Source organism: Pongo abelii, chromosome 5 (genome assembly GCF_028885655.2).
Source record: "Pongo abelii isolate AG06213 chromosome 5, NHGRI_mPonAbe1-v2.0_pri, whole genome shotgun sequence".
Lineage (NCBI taxonomy): Eukaryota > Metazoa > Chordata > Mammalia > Primates > Hominidae > Pongo > Pongo abelii.
The window spans coordinates 108,140,474-108,157,084 of NC_071990.2; the positions used below are offsets into that span (position 1 = coordinate 108,140,474).

Genomic DNA, 16,611 nt, shown 5'->3' on the forward strand with positions numbered 1-16,611 from the left:
ATTATATATGTATTTATATTTATATAAATATATTATATATGTATTTATATTTATATAAATATATGTATTTATATTTATATAAATATATGTATTTATATTTATATAAATATATGTATTTATATTTATATAAATATATGTATTTATATTTATATAAATATATGATATATGTATTTATATTTATATAAATATATGTATTTATATTTATATAAATATATGTATTTATATTTATATAAATATATGTATTTATATTTATATAAATATATGTATTTATATTTATATAAATATATGTATTTATATTTATATAAATATATGTATTTATATTTATATAAATATATGTTTTTATATTTATATAAATATATGTATTTATATTTATATAAATATATGTTTTTATATTTATATAAATATATGTATTTATATTTATATAAATATATATGTTTTTATATTTATATAAATATATATTTTTTTTTCCTTGAGACAGAGTCTCTGTTGCCCAGGCTGGAGTACAGTGGCATGATCTCGGCTCACTGCAACTTTGCCTCCCACGTCCAAGCGATTCTCCCACCTCAGCCTCCCAAGTAGCTGAGATTACAGGCATGCACCACCATGCCTGGCTAATTTTTATATTTTTAGTAGTGACGGGGTTTCACCATGTTGGCCAGGCTGATCTCAAACTCCTGACCTCAGGTGATCCACCCACCTTGGCCTCCCAAAGTGTTAGGATTACAGGTGTTAGCCAACGCACCTGGCCTAATTATTACTATAAAATATTAAGTTTAATGATTTATAATTAGCCAAAGAGAAGAGAAGGTGAGGGAAAACATCCCTTTTTACAAATAATAATGTATGAGGCCGGGAACAGTGGCTCACACCAGTAATCCCAATACTTTTGGGGGTTGAGGTGGGAGGATTACTTGAGGCCAGTGGTTTGAAACCAGCCTGGGTAACATGGTGAGGTCACATCTCTACAATAATAAAACTAGCCAGGCATGGTAGTGTGGGCCTGTAGTCCCAGCTACTTAGGAGGCTATGGCAGGAAAATCACTTGAGCCCAGAAGTCGAGGCTGCAGTGAGCCATGATTATACCACTGCACTCTAGCAGGGTTGGGGCAGGGGGAAACTAAAACCCATTTGATCCAAAGTGAAAAAAAAAAAAGGCGGTTAAATGAAAATGAAACTCTGCTGGCTTTGCAGGACTGGCCTGGCACCTGACCAGGAAAGGTTAAAAAAGGTCAAACAAGCCTCCCACTACATAGCCAGGAAGTGGTTTGCGGAGAAATGGTTTGGAGGATTTATCTGGCAATTTCTCATTCATTCAGCTGTGGTCAAACTGAAATCCTGTGAGCTGTACCCCTGACACGTAGAGTATGGAAGCCCCAGAAGCTGAAATCCCCCGGAACATTCACGTTCTCCCCTGGGAGGCGGGTGAGGAGGCCACACACAAAAACAAATAGACCAAGACATATTCTGAGACCAGTGCTCTAAGAAAATAACATGTTACGAGACCACGTTTTTCTATTTTTATAACATTTTATATAACTCATAAAACAGTGTTTGTATAAAAATTCACACAAAGTTGCTAAAGAGCATACAATTTCCAAAAATGTCCTGGGTTTTTGTTACATTCAGTTTCCTAAGGATGCACTCCAATCTATGGTAAAATGCAGACATGATGCGAGATTTCATTATCTTTGGTAAAACTATTCTCATTATTTTGTCTCCTCACAGTATTAAGTCTGATATCCACTTTGTGCAGGGTCTGCTATTACTAGGATGTCAGAAAAACATTAAGGCTGGATCTACGAGAGGCAAGTATTTCCAAACAGCAGTAATAGCCCCTTGGCCCCCACCCTCACTTCATGTATCCATACAGTCTATCTACACAGCCAGGCGGGGTGCAAGCTCACAACCTCCACTCGGGAGTCTCGCGATCCCCTCTCGACTGGGCAAGAAGCAAACATTTGGGGGGAACGTTGGAAACGGAGGCCATCTGTAAGTGAACCCAGTGGTCATGCTGTGGTGTGGTCAGACCAGCAACTTTTACCAATTAAATAGCCAATCTATTCACCACTAAGTAGATCCCATTGGTTGGTTGGTTGATGATTGCTGCTGATGTGGTTCCCCCCTCCCCACAAACATAAAAGGAAAGGAAGGTTTGGAGCCAAGACCGAAAGGGGAGGGGCACGCTAGCGCAAATGACACCAGACACGACTTTATTCCCTGTCAAACATTTGTTGTCCTGTAGACACAGCCAAGGTGAACTGAAGCAGGATGCGAACACTCAGTACATTCATGACTATCTTCATACATTCTTTAAAAACTTACAGAGAAATCAATGAAGACTACTACCTACTGTGACTTACTAGTTCATTCAACATCAAAACGTGTCTGTGCTAATTTTTTAGTCCTTGGGATACAAGGCCAAAAAAAAAAAAAAAAAAAAAAAATCCAAAAAACAAACAACTAAAAACCAAAGAATTTAGATGTGGGGGAAGGAAACGGATTGCCAACAGGTTTCATGGAACACATTAAATTTTGAAAAAATAAGTATTTTGTACTTCTATTGCTTCATGTAAAAAATTTAAAATAAAAAAATGCCCACTGGAGCCACCTGTATGGATGGAGAAGTGAGGACACCATACAGACAGGGCAAGGACCTGCAGGCGTCTCCTGACGACAGTCCAGAGATGGGAAGAGTTCCCAGGTGTGTCCACTTCTCTTCACAGAAAGGGACTGTAAGATTCTGGGGGAAGATGCCCTACACATGAAAGGTATTAAGAAAATCACTGAAATACGGTTTCCAAAAATTGAACATGCTCTGGGTTACAAGGAGACATATTTAATTCCTAGAACCTGTTGATTTCTCTAACAGGGGTAGATGGGAGTTTCAAAAAAATTATTAATAAATGATTGTGCTTCTAAAGTTGCAGGGTCAACATTCCACCCTCTAGAAAGCAGGGCAGTTCATGGCTTGGAGTCCTCTTGTTTACATCCTAGAAACCAGAACAAATTTCATGGGACCTCCCCACTCCAGCCCCCAACAACCAGCGGTGGGAAGGGGGAGGTGGTGGGAGAGGGCCACAGCTGTCTTTGGGTAGGGTACGTGTGTGTGCATGCTGTGTGCATGTGCTGGAGAGACTAAGGCATAGAGAAGGGCCCAAGCGAGGGGGGAAAGTGAGTCTCCTGGCTGCTCCAGTCCCTCCTTTCCAGGCACAAAGAAGTTGAACTTGTTATTCGTGTAGGCCCCCTTCATCTCACTTCAGCTTTTAGTAAGCAGTGCGTGTGTGCATGAGTAGCTGTGTGTGACAGAGTCATTCAGTCCCTGTGCCTTTCTAAATCTGCTTGCAGTTTCAACAGAAATAATCTGTAAATGACACTTAGGAGCAAATTTACTAGTTAGATCAGCAACTTAACATTGCTTTTAAAATCCTGTATTTTAAAAAATGCTCCTGGCAAAATTATGTCATACAGCCACTGGAACTGAAGTCCTTATCAGCTGAATGAAGAAAATTCAGATTGTTTCTGTTATCTCTGCATTTTAAAGTAGCAAAATATTAAGCCATCCCACAGGGGTTCTATGACTACCCTGTGTGATTCAATTAATTTTCCAGGACTCTGGTATGATGTATTGTTTGCATTTGACTGTTTCCTTTCCCTCTTAGGCATTTGGCCCCCAGAGTTAGGTAGGTAAAAGTATCATTTTAAAGGACTTTACCTGTTGGGGAATTTCCCAGTTGGTGCTCCTGGAGAGCATGCAGCTGGCCTGCAGGAGCCTGACATTCCCAGTCAGGAGGGAACAAAGACATGTGCCCCCCAAGGCAGGGGGTGGCCAGGTATAGGACAGCAGGACCTTCTAGAGAGTCCAAGAGGAAATTTCTGAGTGGACCCTGGGAAGGGACATGTGTACCCCATCTGAGATGGCCTGTGTCCTTCCAATGCCTGGTATCCCCAAGAGAGGCCCAGACCTGGGCCCGCCCTGAGGAATGAGGATGTAGTGCTGCCTGGAGGAGCTAACACTGAGGTCTGGGGAAGTCACCACAGAGCTCCCGGAACCTGGATTTTGTACAAACACACACACGGAAAAGTAAACAGTTCATGGTGAGCTCAAAGAGGCCCACCCTTAAATCTAACAAGAAGCCAAAAGCCCCCGCACTGTTTTCCAAGGAAACACATCCACTCCCTCCAACCAGCAACCATGTATGGAGAGGGAATGGGGGCAGTGGAAGGACACGGCTCAGATGGAGACACTGCGAACGTGTTTCCACGGCTGTCTACATTCATATCATCATCATCCAGTGTTCTCGCCTACAGAGTGATACAACATTCTACCGACGCGCCTGAAGGACAGGCCAAGCTGAACGGAAGCCTTCCCAGGCACCAGAGCAGAAGGGAAAAGTTGCAAGTGGTGGTGACGGACTTCGCACTATTCCATCCCCTCTACTGCTATCCAAGGGGCATCTTGACTCTTCCAAAATCAGATGTAAAAAACAAGGTCAGTAAAATCAGTATCCATGCCACCTGAAGCTATGATTAGCCACTGTGCACGAACATGGCACTTTTAAAGAGATTTTTTTCTAAGTAAAATGGCCCCCAAAGAGCCCAATGATTTTTTTAAGGGTTTCTTTTTAATTAAAAAAAAAAAAATGGGTAAAAATGGAAGATGTAAAATATGGGAAGAGAGGCAAGAGAGTTGCTGGGTTTGCATTTTAAGCTGTGAGGGGCTGGGGAGGGCACAACCAGGGAGAGGACCCCTACCCTCTGGTCCCTGCCCTCACAGCTTGCTCTCCCCACACTCAGGCTGCCCCGCCGGGGCACATAGGACAGAAGTTGTAAGTACAAGAGACCAAACTCAAGGCTTCTTTCTTGCGGATGGGTGGGTGCTTACGTGTGCAAATGTAATAAGCCACTCCCCACGGACATAAGGTGCCTGTCTGTAGATGCCATAGGCGTGCTCCCAAGTATTGCTCAGTCCCAAGGGTGCCCATCGTTCAGCCTCTGGTGACCCCGAATCTCTGGGCAGGTCACAGGCCTTCACTTCTCCACTTTCTTCGCTTTCTTGAGGATGTCGCATTTTTTCCTGTTGGGGCGGCGGCACCGCTCATCGATGCTGGGGATACATTCGTAGTGCCACACCTCCTCCATCTTCTCCACCGGGTAGACGGCTTCCACGTAGTGGCGGATGAGCCGCAGCCGCGTGGGGTCCAGCTGCTTCTTGTTGCAAGCCCCGGAATGGTTGTACTGCAGCCGGAGGTTCTCGGCGGTGAAGAGTTCGGGAAACAGGCGGACGAGGAGCCGGGCTGCAAAGTTGCCCACGGAGAGGCTCTGCTGCACGATCTCACGCACCTCCTTGTCAGACAGCAGGTAGGGAGAAGGCACCGGGAAGTCAGGCGAGGGAACCACCAGCTCGTCCAAGGGGATCTTGCAAAAGTCCTTGCTGCTCCTCTCGGGGGGCAGCGGGGGCCCCTCAAACTCCTCCCGGAACCTCTCGGGGTTGATTGCATAGCTGGTCAAGTCTCTGCACTCAGGGCCCGGCACGTGGACCTTGCGCTGCTGCTGGTAGGAGCGCCTTTGCTCCGTGTCCCGGCGCCGGCAGCGCTCATCCAGTTTGCCCACGAACTCCAGGGTCCAGACGCGGTCGTTTTTGGCGCGCGGGTAGAGCAGCTGCACGTAGTGGCGGATGAGCTTGATGCGGGAGGGGTCCAGCTGCTTCTTGCCCAGGGAGCCGCTGCAGTTGTACTGCTTGCGCAGGTTCTCGTGCGTGAAGAGCTCGGGGAACAGGTGCACCAGCAGGCGCGAGGCGAAGTTGCCGATGGACAGGCTGCTCTCGTAGATGCTGCGCAGCTGCTCCTTGCTGAGCAGGCAGTCGGCGCCGGGAACCTCGAAGTCAGGCTGGGGGATCTCTAGCTTGTCGAAGTCGATGGGCACCAGCCAGATCTTCTTGGAGCGGCGGCCCGGCCGCTCGCCCTCAAAGCTGTCCTCCACCTTGACCACTGAGATGTCGTCGGGCAGACTGGAGGAGTCGTAGCAGTCATCGCGCGGGGGGTCGCCTTCACTGCCCGCGTCCAGCCCCAGGCCCTCGAGCTCGTCGTTGATGCGCTGGGCACACTGCTGCAGCCAGGCCTCCTCCTCCTGCATGTCGGGGAAGTAGATTTCCGTGTAGTTGCGGATGATCTGCAGCCGTTGCGGGTCCAGCTCCTGCTTTCCACCGTCCCCGTAGCAGCTGTACTGTTCACCCAGCTTGCGGTGGTCGAAGAGCTCGGGGAAGAGCCGGTGGAGGAGGAAGACCGCAAACTCGCCTGGTGAGGAGGCTTCATCCAGGAACTCAGTGAGGTCCTGCGTGTCCACCACGTGGTCTGAGGCGATGGTGCTGCTCCGGTCAAGAGACAGGGCCTCCTCCTGGTCTTTGTTGTCCAGGAAGTGGCCGGGGTCCACCTGCTCTGCCTCAAAGAAGCTGGCGACCTGGCCACTGGGCTGGCTGTCCTCCATTTCCCGCTGGGCCCAGAAGCGGCTGAAGAAGTCGTTCAGCTGGGGCAGGCACTCGGCCTGCCACACAGCCGTGTCCTTCACCGAGGGGTAGTAGACCTCCACATAGTTGCGGATGAGCTGCAGGTGCAGCGACTCCAGCTTGCGCTTGGCGGCAAAGCCACAGGCACTGCAGCCTCGGGAGAAGTCTACGTCGCTGAAGAGCTCGGGGAAGAGCTGCACCAGCAAGCGGCAGGCCAGGTCCCCCCCTGACAGGCTCTGGTCCACGATCTGCTTGAGCTCCGCGGCTGTGAGCTGGTACTCAGGGGGCGGCTGGAATTTGGCCACCATCTCAGTGGGGCTCACCTGCTTCTTGATGCGGCTCACCTCAAGGGAGAGCAGGTCCACCTTGCTGTGCAGCTGGGACATGTTGGACGTGAGGGTGTTGAGCATGTAGAACATCTTCTGGATCAGGAAGTAGATGTTGGGGTCATTGTCAGTGCCTGCCCCGGTGCTGCCACAGTCCCGCTTCTGTGGCTCATTCAGGAGCCGCAGCGACGAGGGGCTGTTGCTGGCGTTTGCCTTCTCGAAGAGCTCGTACATGTTTAGCAGGTCCCCCGAGGGAGGATTCTTCTTCTCCATGATCTTGTGTGAGATGCCATACAGAGGCTTCTTGTAGGAAGGGGTGGTGGCATCATTGCAGGGCTCCTCCTCTCCTGGCCACACAGAGCCCAAGCTCCTGCCCCTGCCGGCCTGCTCGCCATTGCCTTGGCAGGGCGAGCTGTTCTCACGGTTCCGCATGCCTGCTAGGAGAGCCTGCAAAACAAAAATCATTTCCCAGAGTGTTAGGTGGGTGCTGTGGTTTATGACACTAAACAAGGGTCTGTGTAGCACACAGAGGCCAAGGTCAACCTTGGGAACATGTAAGAAATTGATTCCTCACCCTGAATCACTCTGTCATCCAAGGCTGCACCACTGATACAAACCTGCATCCCCACCACCCCAAACCTGCTGCTCTCCCCATTCCCTGAGAAAAGACTCAGGCTGGGCCCAGGGAGGCTTTGTGCTCTCACAGGACACCAGCAGTGGACTTCCTTTCCATCAGAGGGCTGACACTGATGCTGGCAATACTGGGCAAGAACTCTGCAAGAAACAGGAGGAAGAGCACAGGAAGGCGACAGGCTTGTGCAGCTGCCGGCCATGGGCAGGTCACCTCATGGACCCGTGCCTTGGTCTGCTCTCAGGAAGGGACAGAGATTCCTACCTATGGTAGCTCCCAAAGGCAGCAGTGTGTCCTTTCAGCCTGCAGCCTTTGGGAGAGCAGGCGTCCCTTTTCGGGACGGCTCCTCTGGGATGCATGGTCGGGGCACATGAGAACTGGGCTGTGGAGAGCGGCTGTCTGATGCCAACTCCACCACTGCCTGAAATCACATCTTAGACCAGAAAAGGCCAGCCCAGAACTTTCTGGCCTATGCAACTGTGAGACAATAGAAACACACCCCCGTTTCTGAAAAATCAACAAGTATATAAACTATATTATATTCATACAATGGAATATTACTCAGCAATAAGACATTAATTATTGATACAGTACACAAAGTACTCATGATAAATCTCAAAATAAATAACAAAAAAGAGGCCATAGTGTATGATTCCATTTGTGTATGTACAACTCCGGAAAATGCAAGCTTGCCTATAGTGACAGAATGCAGACAGTCATTGCCTAAGGATGGCAGGGAGAATTCGATGGGACACGGAGAATGAAATGGAGAATGTCAGTGGGTGACCGATGTTTATCATCATGCTGTGGCTGTGGGTTCACTGGTAGACACGTGTCAAAACGTATCAAATTGTATACCTTAAATATGTATCAGTCATTGTATTTCAGCCATAACCTAATAAGCCTGTTTTTGACAAATGTTGAATTTGACCCAGATACTTATGGAAATGTATATTTGAGTTTTAGGAAAGCAGATGAGCTAGTCAGTGAGCGCTGGTGGGTGTCGGGGGAGCAGGGAACCTTTGCTCCCGCTGACAGGCATGTGCCTTGGGCAAGTGGGAATGGACAAGAACAAACGGCGGCATCCTGGGGTGCTTCTCTCCACACTTGGGAAGAATACAGGTGGCTGGGACTGGCCTAGCCCAGCGCTTCTTAAGCTCTAGTGTACACACTGAATCACCTGGGGTCTTGCTGGAATGCAGAGTGTGAACCCTGGGCCTGCATCTCTAACAAGCTCCTGGGTGCTGTGGCTGCTATCCATCCTCTCTGAGTAGCCAGGGCCTGGCAGTCAGTGTTTGCTCTCAGTTTATCTCATCCGGGCAGATCAGGGTTATTTGAAAGTTTTCAGGTAACTAATGCCAGCACAAAACAGTGCATGAGGTGTTTTTCTCTGCAGCCTCAACCAATGTAGGGAAAAGAGACAACCTCAGAAGTGAGGCTTCGTACAGCAAGTGAGCAATATGAGGCTGAGAATAGGTAGATCCAGGGGGAATAGAAACCAAGAGCCCAAATAAACAGAAAACTTTCATCATTCTGAACCTTCCATGTGTTCTTTTTCATTTAAATTAATGAACGGCTGGGCGTGGTGGCTCACACCTGTAATCCCAGCACTTTGGGAGGCCAAGATGGGTGGATCTCCTGAGCTCAGAAGTTCCGCCAGCCTGGGCAACATGGCGAAACACTGTCTCTACTAAAAAAATACAAAAAAATTAGCCAGGCACAGTAGTGTGCACCTGTAGTCCCAGCTACTCAGGAGGCTGAAGTAGGAGGATAACTTGAGCCTGGGAGATGGAGGCTGCAGTGAGCTAAGATCTTGCCACTGCACCCCAGCCTGGGTGACAGAGTGAGACCCCATCTCAATAATAATTAATGAATTACTTCCTAGACTCTCTCTTTTGGATAATAGAATAATCTGACTCAGAGAAATGTTCATTCTTCTCTTGTGCCCCCATGAGGACAACCATGCAAAAGAAAAACTACTCCCTTAGGGACCTTATAAAGGGACTCGTAAGTGCATTAGTTATCACAGAGCTGGCCAATACTTCCTTCAGGGTTTGTGTATATATATTTATATGAGCAAATGGTCAGTGGCAACTGGCCCTTGTGGCCCCCACTCCCCACCCCTCCCCTCTACAGCACTCCCAGGAGCAGAGGACCAAGGACATACCAGAGTGCAGGCAGCCTGTCAGGGGTGGCCTACCACCTGACCCCTCCCTCTGGGGTATCCTTGCCGAGCTGTCCCCATCCCTGTCAAACTGCATGATGGCTGTGCGATGGGACCATGTTGTTCCTGAGTCTATCCCCAGTGCCTAGCAAAGTGCCCAGGGTACAGAAGAGGTCAATGAATTTCTGTCAACCACACATGTGAATAAAGCAGAGCAAAGTGTTCCACCATACTCAAATACATGCTTAAGAAAAGTGAGGCCAGGTGCAGTGGCTCACACCTGTAATCCCAGTATTTTGGGAGGCTGAGGCGGGGGATCTCAAGCCCAGGAGTTCAAGACCAGCCTGGGCAACATGGTGAAACCCCACCTCTACAAAAATAAGCTGGGAGTGGTGGTGATGTGTGCCTGTAGTCTCAGCTACTCGGGAGGCTGAGGTAGGAGGATTGCTTCAGCCTGGGAGGTTGAGGCTTCGTGAGCCGAGATCACACCACTGCACTCCAGCCTGGGCAACAGAGCAAGACCCTGTCTCAGAAAGAAAAAGAAAAGGAGAAAAAAAAGAAAAGGGAGCTGTTCTGATAAGAGCACTGGCAGAGACATATGAAGGTGTGGCTAAGAACTCAGCTCAATCAGCAAGCATTCTGTTTGTGACCTTGTAAGCCTCACCTTCCTTTACTCAGGGTAAATCATGCTACCTGTCCCACAGGATGGTTGTGAGGATTTAATGAGACAGTGCACATACAGCACTGAGTCTATCTGAATCACAGTAAGTGCTTAATAAATATTTATGGCCAGGTGCGGTGGCTCATGCCTGTAATCCCAGCACTTTGGGAGGCCGAGGCGGGTGGATCACTTGAGGTCAGGAGTTCGAAACTAGCCTGGCCAACACGGCAAAACCCCATCTCTACTAAAAATACAAAATTAGTTGGGTGTGGTGGCGCATGCCTGTAATCCCAGCTACTTGGGAGGCTGAGGCAGGAGAACTGCTTGAACCTGGGAGGCAGAGGTTGCAGTGAGCCGAGGTTGCAGTTAGCCAAGATCGTGCCACTGCACTCCGGCCTGGGCAACAGAGTGAGACTCTGTCTCAAAAATAAATAAATAAAAATTTATTATTACAATATGATTTATTATTGCATTATGCTATTCCCAAGCCATGGCAGAGGTAGTTCTGTAGGGGACTTTTATTAGGGGAGTTGTAATGACACTTTCAACCAGTACACTGAGAAGGACTATCCCACAGTGCCTCAGGGTAAGTCGCTCATGGAAGGCACTTCTTAGAGGTCTGTTTGTCCTAAAGGCTGAGAATTTAAGCCCTTTATGTTTCTTCTGTTCTGTTAGCTGGCATTATTTCTTTAAAAAAGAAAGAAAAGAAAATATATACACACACCAGAAAGGAAGGGGTGGAGATAGCTGAAAACCTTTACCCCTAATGCAGTGTTTCAAACTATAGGTTAGTAGATGATGACTGATTTTGGTGGATCGTGACCAACATAAGAAGAGGGAGGGGCCGGGCACAGTGGCTCATGCCTATAATCCCAGCACTTTGGGAGGCTGAAGCGAGTGGATCACGAGGTCAGGAGATTGAGACCATCCTGGCTAACGCGGTGAAATTCCATCTCTACTAAAAATACAAAGAATTAGCTGGGAGTGGTAGCACACGCCTGTAGTCCCAGCTACTCAGGAGGCTGAGGCAGGAAAATCACTTGAACCCGGGAGGCGGAGGTCGCCACTGCACTCCAGCCTGGGCAACAGAGTGTCTCAAAAAAAAAAAAAAAAGAAGAAGAAGAAGAGGGAGGGATTAGCCACTAGGGAGACTTACGTGGGAGGATCACTTGAGTCTTGGAGGTGGAGGTTGCAGTGAGCTGTGACTGCACCACTGTACCACAGCTTGGGCGACAGAGTGAGACCCTGTCTCAAAAAAAAAAAAAAAAAAAAAAGAGGGAGGGAAGGAGGAAATAAGAAAGCAAAAAGAATAGAAAATATCAAACTGTACTGCACAAAGTAAATCAATTTAAGAGTTTTGTTTCATTACTATGTGTATGTCTAAATATTTATTTACGAATTCATACAGGTAAGTTGTATTGCTCTATAAGGTGATTTATAACTGTGGGTCACTGTGGAAAACCACTGCCCTAACAAACTCAAAGTGCCTTACTTGCTAATTCCTGTAGAATGTAAAGTAAAATTTTTGGCAATTTATTCACCATTTAGTTCTATTACACTAAAATAATTTTAGAGGTCCCATGGACTATAAGATTACTATAAGGTTTACCAATAGAGAGAAATTTGGGTTTGGAGTACTAACAATCACAAATCATAACTATATTAAGAGTGATTTTAGAAAAGGAGACTTTGCTTTAAAATAAGGTTCCATTAGCACATTTAAAATAGAATTTCCTACAGAAAGAGATCATCAGAAACGTATATAGCATGCAACAAGAGTACATGTTCTAGAGGGAGACTTGCCCTAATTAATACCCAGGGGAGAAATGAGTACAGGGAGAAGTTTCTGGTGAATTATTTGAATACCAACAACACACACAAGATTTGACTCCCTCACATTCCTACAGCAGGTGGGAGGCAAGAGTACATTGAAACTGGGGAACCCCCCATAACTCTCAATATTCAGCCTCATTAATACAAATATTTCCGTTTCCACCAAGCATGTTAGAAACACTGCTGTCAATAGAAACATTTTTGGCTAGATTGCTTGAATAAAAAATGTTAGTGTCCCAGTAGAGGGCAATATTCACTCCCAGAAACCTTGGGTACACAACTCAACACAGAACACAACACAAACACTGAAGAGAAAGTTCTTAGATACTCCCACACTGGTGTCCTGTCAGCTCAGTGCTCCAATTAATTCCACAAATGCTGCCAAGGCGGCAATGGGCTGGCTGCGTTTGTGGCTGATGATAAAATCTCGGCTCAGCTGTCTAGGAGTATCAAGAAATCTTTAAATCTGTGCTACTTGGCACTGGGTAGGACTGGCTGACACGTTCCCAATTCTCTGAGGCTCGTCTTCCAACCATATGGGAACTCTGCTGTACAGCTCAGGCTCTGCAATGCCAGCGTCTAGCCCGGATCTTGATCAGGGCGTTTCATTCAACCACCAGCACCCATAGAACCCAGAGAGAATGCCCAAATCTCTCAGCCGGAGAATCTGACTGAACAAAAAGAAGCTGATGTTGGGTTACAAGTGAGGGCTAAACAGACTATTTAGGGAGATTCCAGGTGTCCATGCCCAGTGACATCCCAGGGAGTGGGTCACCCTGGAGATGCTCCAAGTACTAGACGTCTTCATCGTGACCCCAAATCCAAGAGCGGTCACTGAATTTAGTTCAATGAATGAGTGGCTCAAAAGTGCCCTGAGAGTCAGCACACTGGAACACCCAGAAAGCAGGAAGCAGGGAGGCCATGTAAAACAGTGGTCAGGCGGGCTGGCATCTCCCTCCTGGAATCACAGTCGCAAGAATGATGCTTATACCACTTTCATTTTCAACATTATTATTTTCATCATCACATTTTTTTTTGAGACAGGACCTCACTCTGTTGCCCAGGCTGGAGTGCAGTGGTCTGATCTTGGCTCACTGCAACCTTTGCCACTGCCCCCCACCCCCCAGGCTCAAGTTATCCTCCCACCACAGCCTCCCAAGTAGTTGGGACCATAGGCACACACCACCATGGTCAGCTAATTTTTTTTGTATTTTTAGTAGAGACCCTGTACTTATTTTTCTATCCTGGGCATTAATTAGGGCAGGTCTCCCTCTAGAACATGTACTCTTGTTGCACAGTATGTGAATTTCTAATGGTCTCTTTCTGCACAAAATCCTATTTTAAATGTGCTCACCATGTTGTCCAGGCTGGCCTCGAACTCTTGAGCTCCAGTAATCTGCCCACCTTGGCTTCCCAAAGTGTTGGAATTACAAGTGTGAGCCACCACATCCGGCCAAAACAATTTTTTTTTTAATTAAATAAGAGACAGGGTTGCACTAAGTTGCCTATGTTCACAGGCATGATCCCGCTACTGATCAGCAGGGGAGTTCTGACCTGCTCTGTTTCTGACCTGGGCCGGTTCACCCCTCCTTAGGCAACCCAGTGGTAACCCTCACTAAGTTCAGCATCAATATGGTGACCTCCCAGGATCGAGCCAGACACAGTCTCTGCTCTCACAGCTCTTACTCTGTGGGTCATCCTTCTGCTGCCAACACTATATGGTAAGGGTGAAGGATGTGCTAAGATGGCTGAAGAAACAAGATTCTGGGGAGATAAAGCAACTATAATGAAGGGAAAAGAGGAAGACCAGAAGACCGAGCAAGATGTGAGTGCACCTAAGGCTTCTCATGCATCTTACAAATATCCCAGTATCCCACCAGCATGATGTTTGAGTGCCCAGTTCGGAATCACACAGGCTTGGTAGTGCTAACTTCTCTGAGCCTCATTAAAATGGGAATGTACCTATCTGCGATAGCTGTTGAGAGACTTCTTAAGAATCCTCAGCTCACACCACAGTAACTGACACTCACGAGATGTTCTGTGCATTTGCTCTACATGAGATGCCATTTCCATTTTCCAAATGAAAAACAAACCACAATGACATTTTAGGATTTAAAAAAAATAAACAAAAAACCCCAGGAGAACAAAGCTAACCTCTGCCTGGCATATGGCTCTTGAACACCGCCCCACTTCTGTGAACAAAAAGATGATTACCAATAAAAACTTTGGCTATGCACCTCCCACATCTGCTGTATTTGGCTACAAAGTCCTCTCCAACACAGGTGCCAAATAAGTCTTTACACAGCCCTTTGTTAGACTTTTTGAGGGAGGTTTTTTTCTTCTAAGCATTGTACTAAATGTCACTCATAAAACAAGTTGTCAACATTGATAGATGCCTGCCTGTGACGTGCTGTTAGCATCAGGGCTCCCCACTTTGCCCTCCTGCACTTTCCTCGGGGCAGGGGAGAGAAGACAGGAGATGGTCTATGTCCTGACTGGATGGTGCCCAGGCTGGGTGTCCTCAAGGGCATCAGGTGGCCTCCCTTGATGGTGCCATACTGGTTTCATTCCGATAAATGTAGAGGGAGGCAGCTGAATGCTGGTCATGGGGTTGAGGGCTGGAAATGGGAGCTCAGAGGCAGTAAATAAACACTTTTTTTTTTTTTTTTTTTTTTTTTTTTTTTCTGAGATGGAGTCTCGCTCTGTCACCCAGGCTGGAGTGCAGTGGGGCAATCTCGGCTCACTGCAAGCTCCACCTCCTGGGTTCATGCCATTCTCCTGCCTCAGCCTCCCGAGTAGCTGGGACTACAGGCGCCTGCCACCACACCCGGCTAATTTTTTGTATTTTTAGTACAGACGGGGTTTCACCGTGTCAGCCAGGATGGTCTCGATCTCCTAACCTCGTGATCCGCCTGCCTTGGCCTCCCAAAGTGCTGGGATTACAGGCGTGAGCCTCCCATGCCCGGCCCAGTAAACAAACATTTCTAAAGGCTGACGTGGAGCATGCCCCATGCTGCGTCCTCATGTGGACTATCTCAGTGATCCACAACAGCCCAGCGAGGCGGGCAGTGTCATCCCTCATGACGGTGGAGGAACCTGAGTTTTGGCAATCTGCCCCTTGTCTGACCCCAGACTCTGCTTGTTCTTGTATTTTAGCATGCTGGTAGTGATATGGGAGGGGGCTATAGAAGTGCTGAGTAGAGAAGGGCAGGTCCCTGGCTAGGGCTCCACCCTCAGGCCTGTGCCCACGGACCTAGGTGAGGACAGGCACTCCTGCCATTGCACCCAAATGTTGCATTTTCCAAGACCACCCTGGCCTGCCATGCCCCGATTTCTATCCTGTGCCTATAGAAATCCCCGAGACCCTAGCAGGCAGGCACACAAGCAGCTGGATGTCAAGAGGAGCGGATCAGTGGAAGAAGATACAAGCAACTGGATGTCTACAGAAACACATGGGTGGAGGAACACACAACTGGGTGGATGTCGAGAGGACGTCGGGAGCACACCGACAGGCACCACCAGCACGATGACAGGTCATTGACCAGCAAAATGATGTGGAGTTTGGCCGGGGCAGTAGGAGGAGGGCCCGGGCCACTGAGCGGCCCAACTCCAGGGGAAAATCATTTCTCTTCTGGCTCCCCCATCTGCTGAGGGCTACTTCCACTCAATAAAACCTTGCACTCATTCTCTAAGCCCAGGTGTGATCCGATTCTTCTGGTACACCAAGGCAAGAACCCAGGATACAGAAAGCCCTCTGTCCTTGCAACAAGGTAGAGGGTCTAACTGAGCTGGTTAACACAAGCTGCCTATAGACAAGAGCAAAACTAAAAGGGCACCCTGTAACATATGCCCACTGGGGCTTCAGGAGCTGTAAACATCCACCCCAGACACTGCCATGGGGTCGGAGCCCCACAGCCTGCCTGTCTGTATGCTCCCCTAAAGGTCTGAGCAGTGGGGCACTGAAGAAGTGAGCCACACCCCCATGGCATACCCTGCGAGGGGATAAGGGAACTTTTCCTGTTTCAGTAGGATGACTCAGAGAAAGTGACAGTGTCTTCCCAATCAGTCCTGATAATCTCACCCCAGGAACAAGGCTGCCCCACTGGCACCCTGGCACCTTTTAACTTACATGCCTGAGTTTGCTCAGCTGCCTGGTGGAGGTATTAACTCGTTTGTTATATGGATTAGATGGAATAAGGTATGGAAGGCACTATTTGTTGAGTAGCTACTGGTAACTGTTAGAGTGCTTCCTTTCTACTTTTTTTTTTTTTTTTAAATAGATACAGGGTCTCACTATGTTGCCCAGGCTGGTCTTGAACTCCTGAGCTCAAGTGATCCTCCCGCCTCGGCCTCCCAAAACGCTAGGATTACAGGTATGAGCCACCACGCCTCACCCTTTCTACTTTTTTGATTATCACTGGCTGCATCCTCTAGGTTCCTCCCGTCTTTAATGAAAGTGCTTCAAAAAACATTACGTACGGCTGGCTGTGGTGG

At 47.8% G+C, this 16,611-nt stretch overlaps 1 protein-coding gene across 3 annotated transcripts in view; it reads right to left on the reverse strand.

Moving 5' to 3' along the window:
* Positions 1–1,507: 1,507 nt before the first annotated feature.
* Positions 1,508–16,611, reverse strand: part of BEND3 (BEN domain containing 3) — a 50,159-nt gene continuing 35,055 nt past the window's right edge. For all 3 annotated transcript variants that reach the window (XM_054557939.2, XM_024249194.3, XM_054557938.2), the window contains exon 4: positions 1,508–7,275. In XM_054557939.2, the coding sequence (XP_054413914.2) occupies positions 5,029–7,275 (2,247 nt within the window). In that variant the 3' untranslated portion in view covers positions 1,508–5,028. The remainder of the gene's footprint in view (positions 7,276–16,611) is intronic.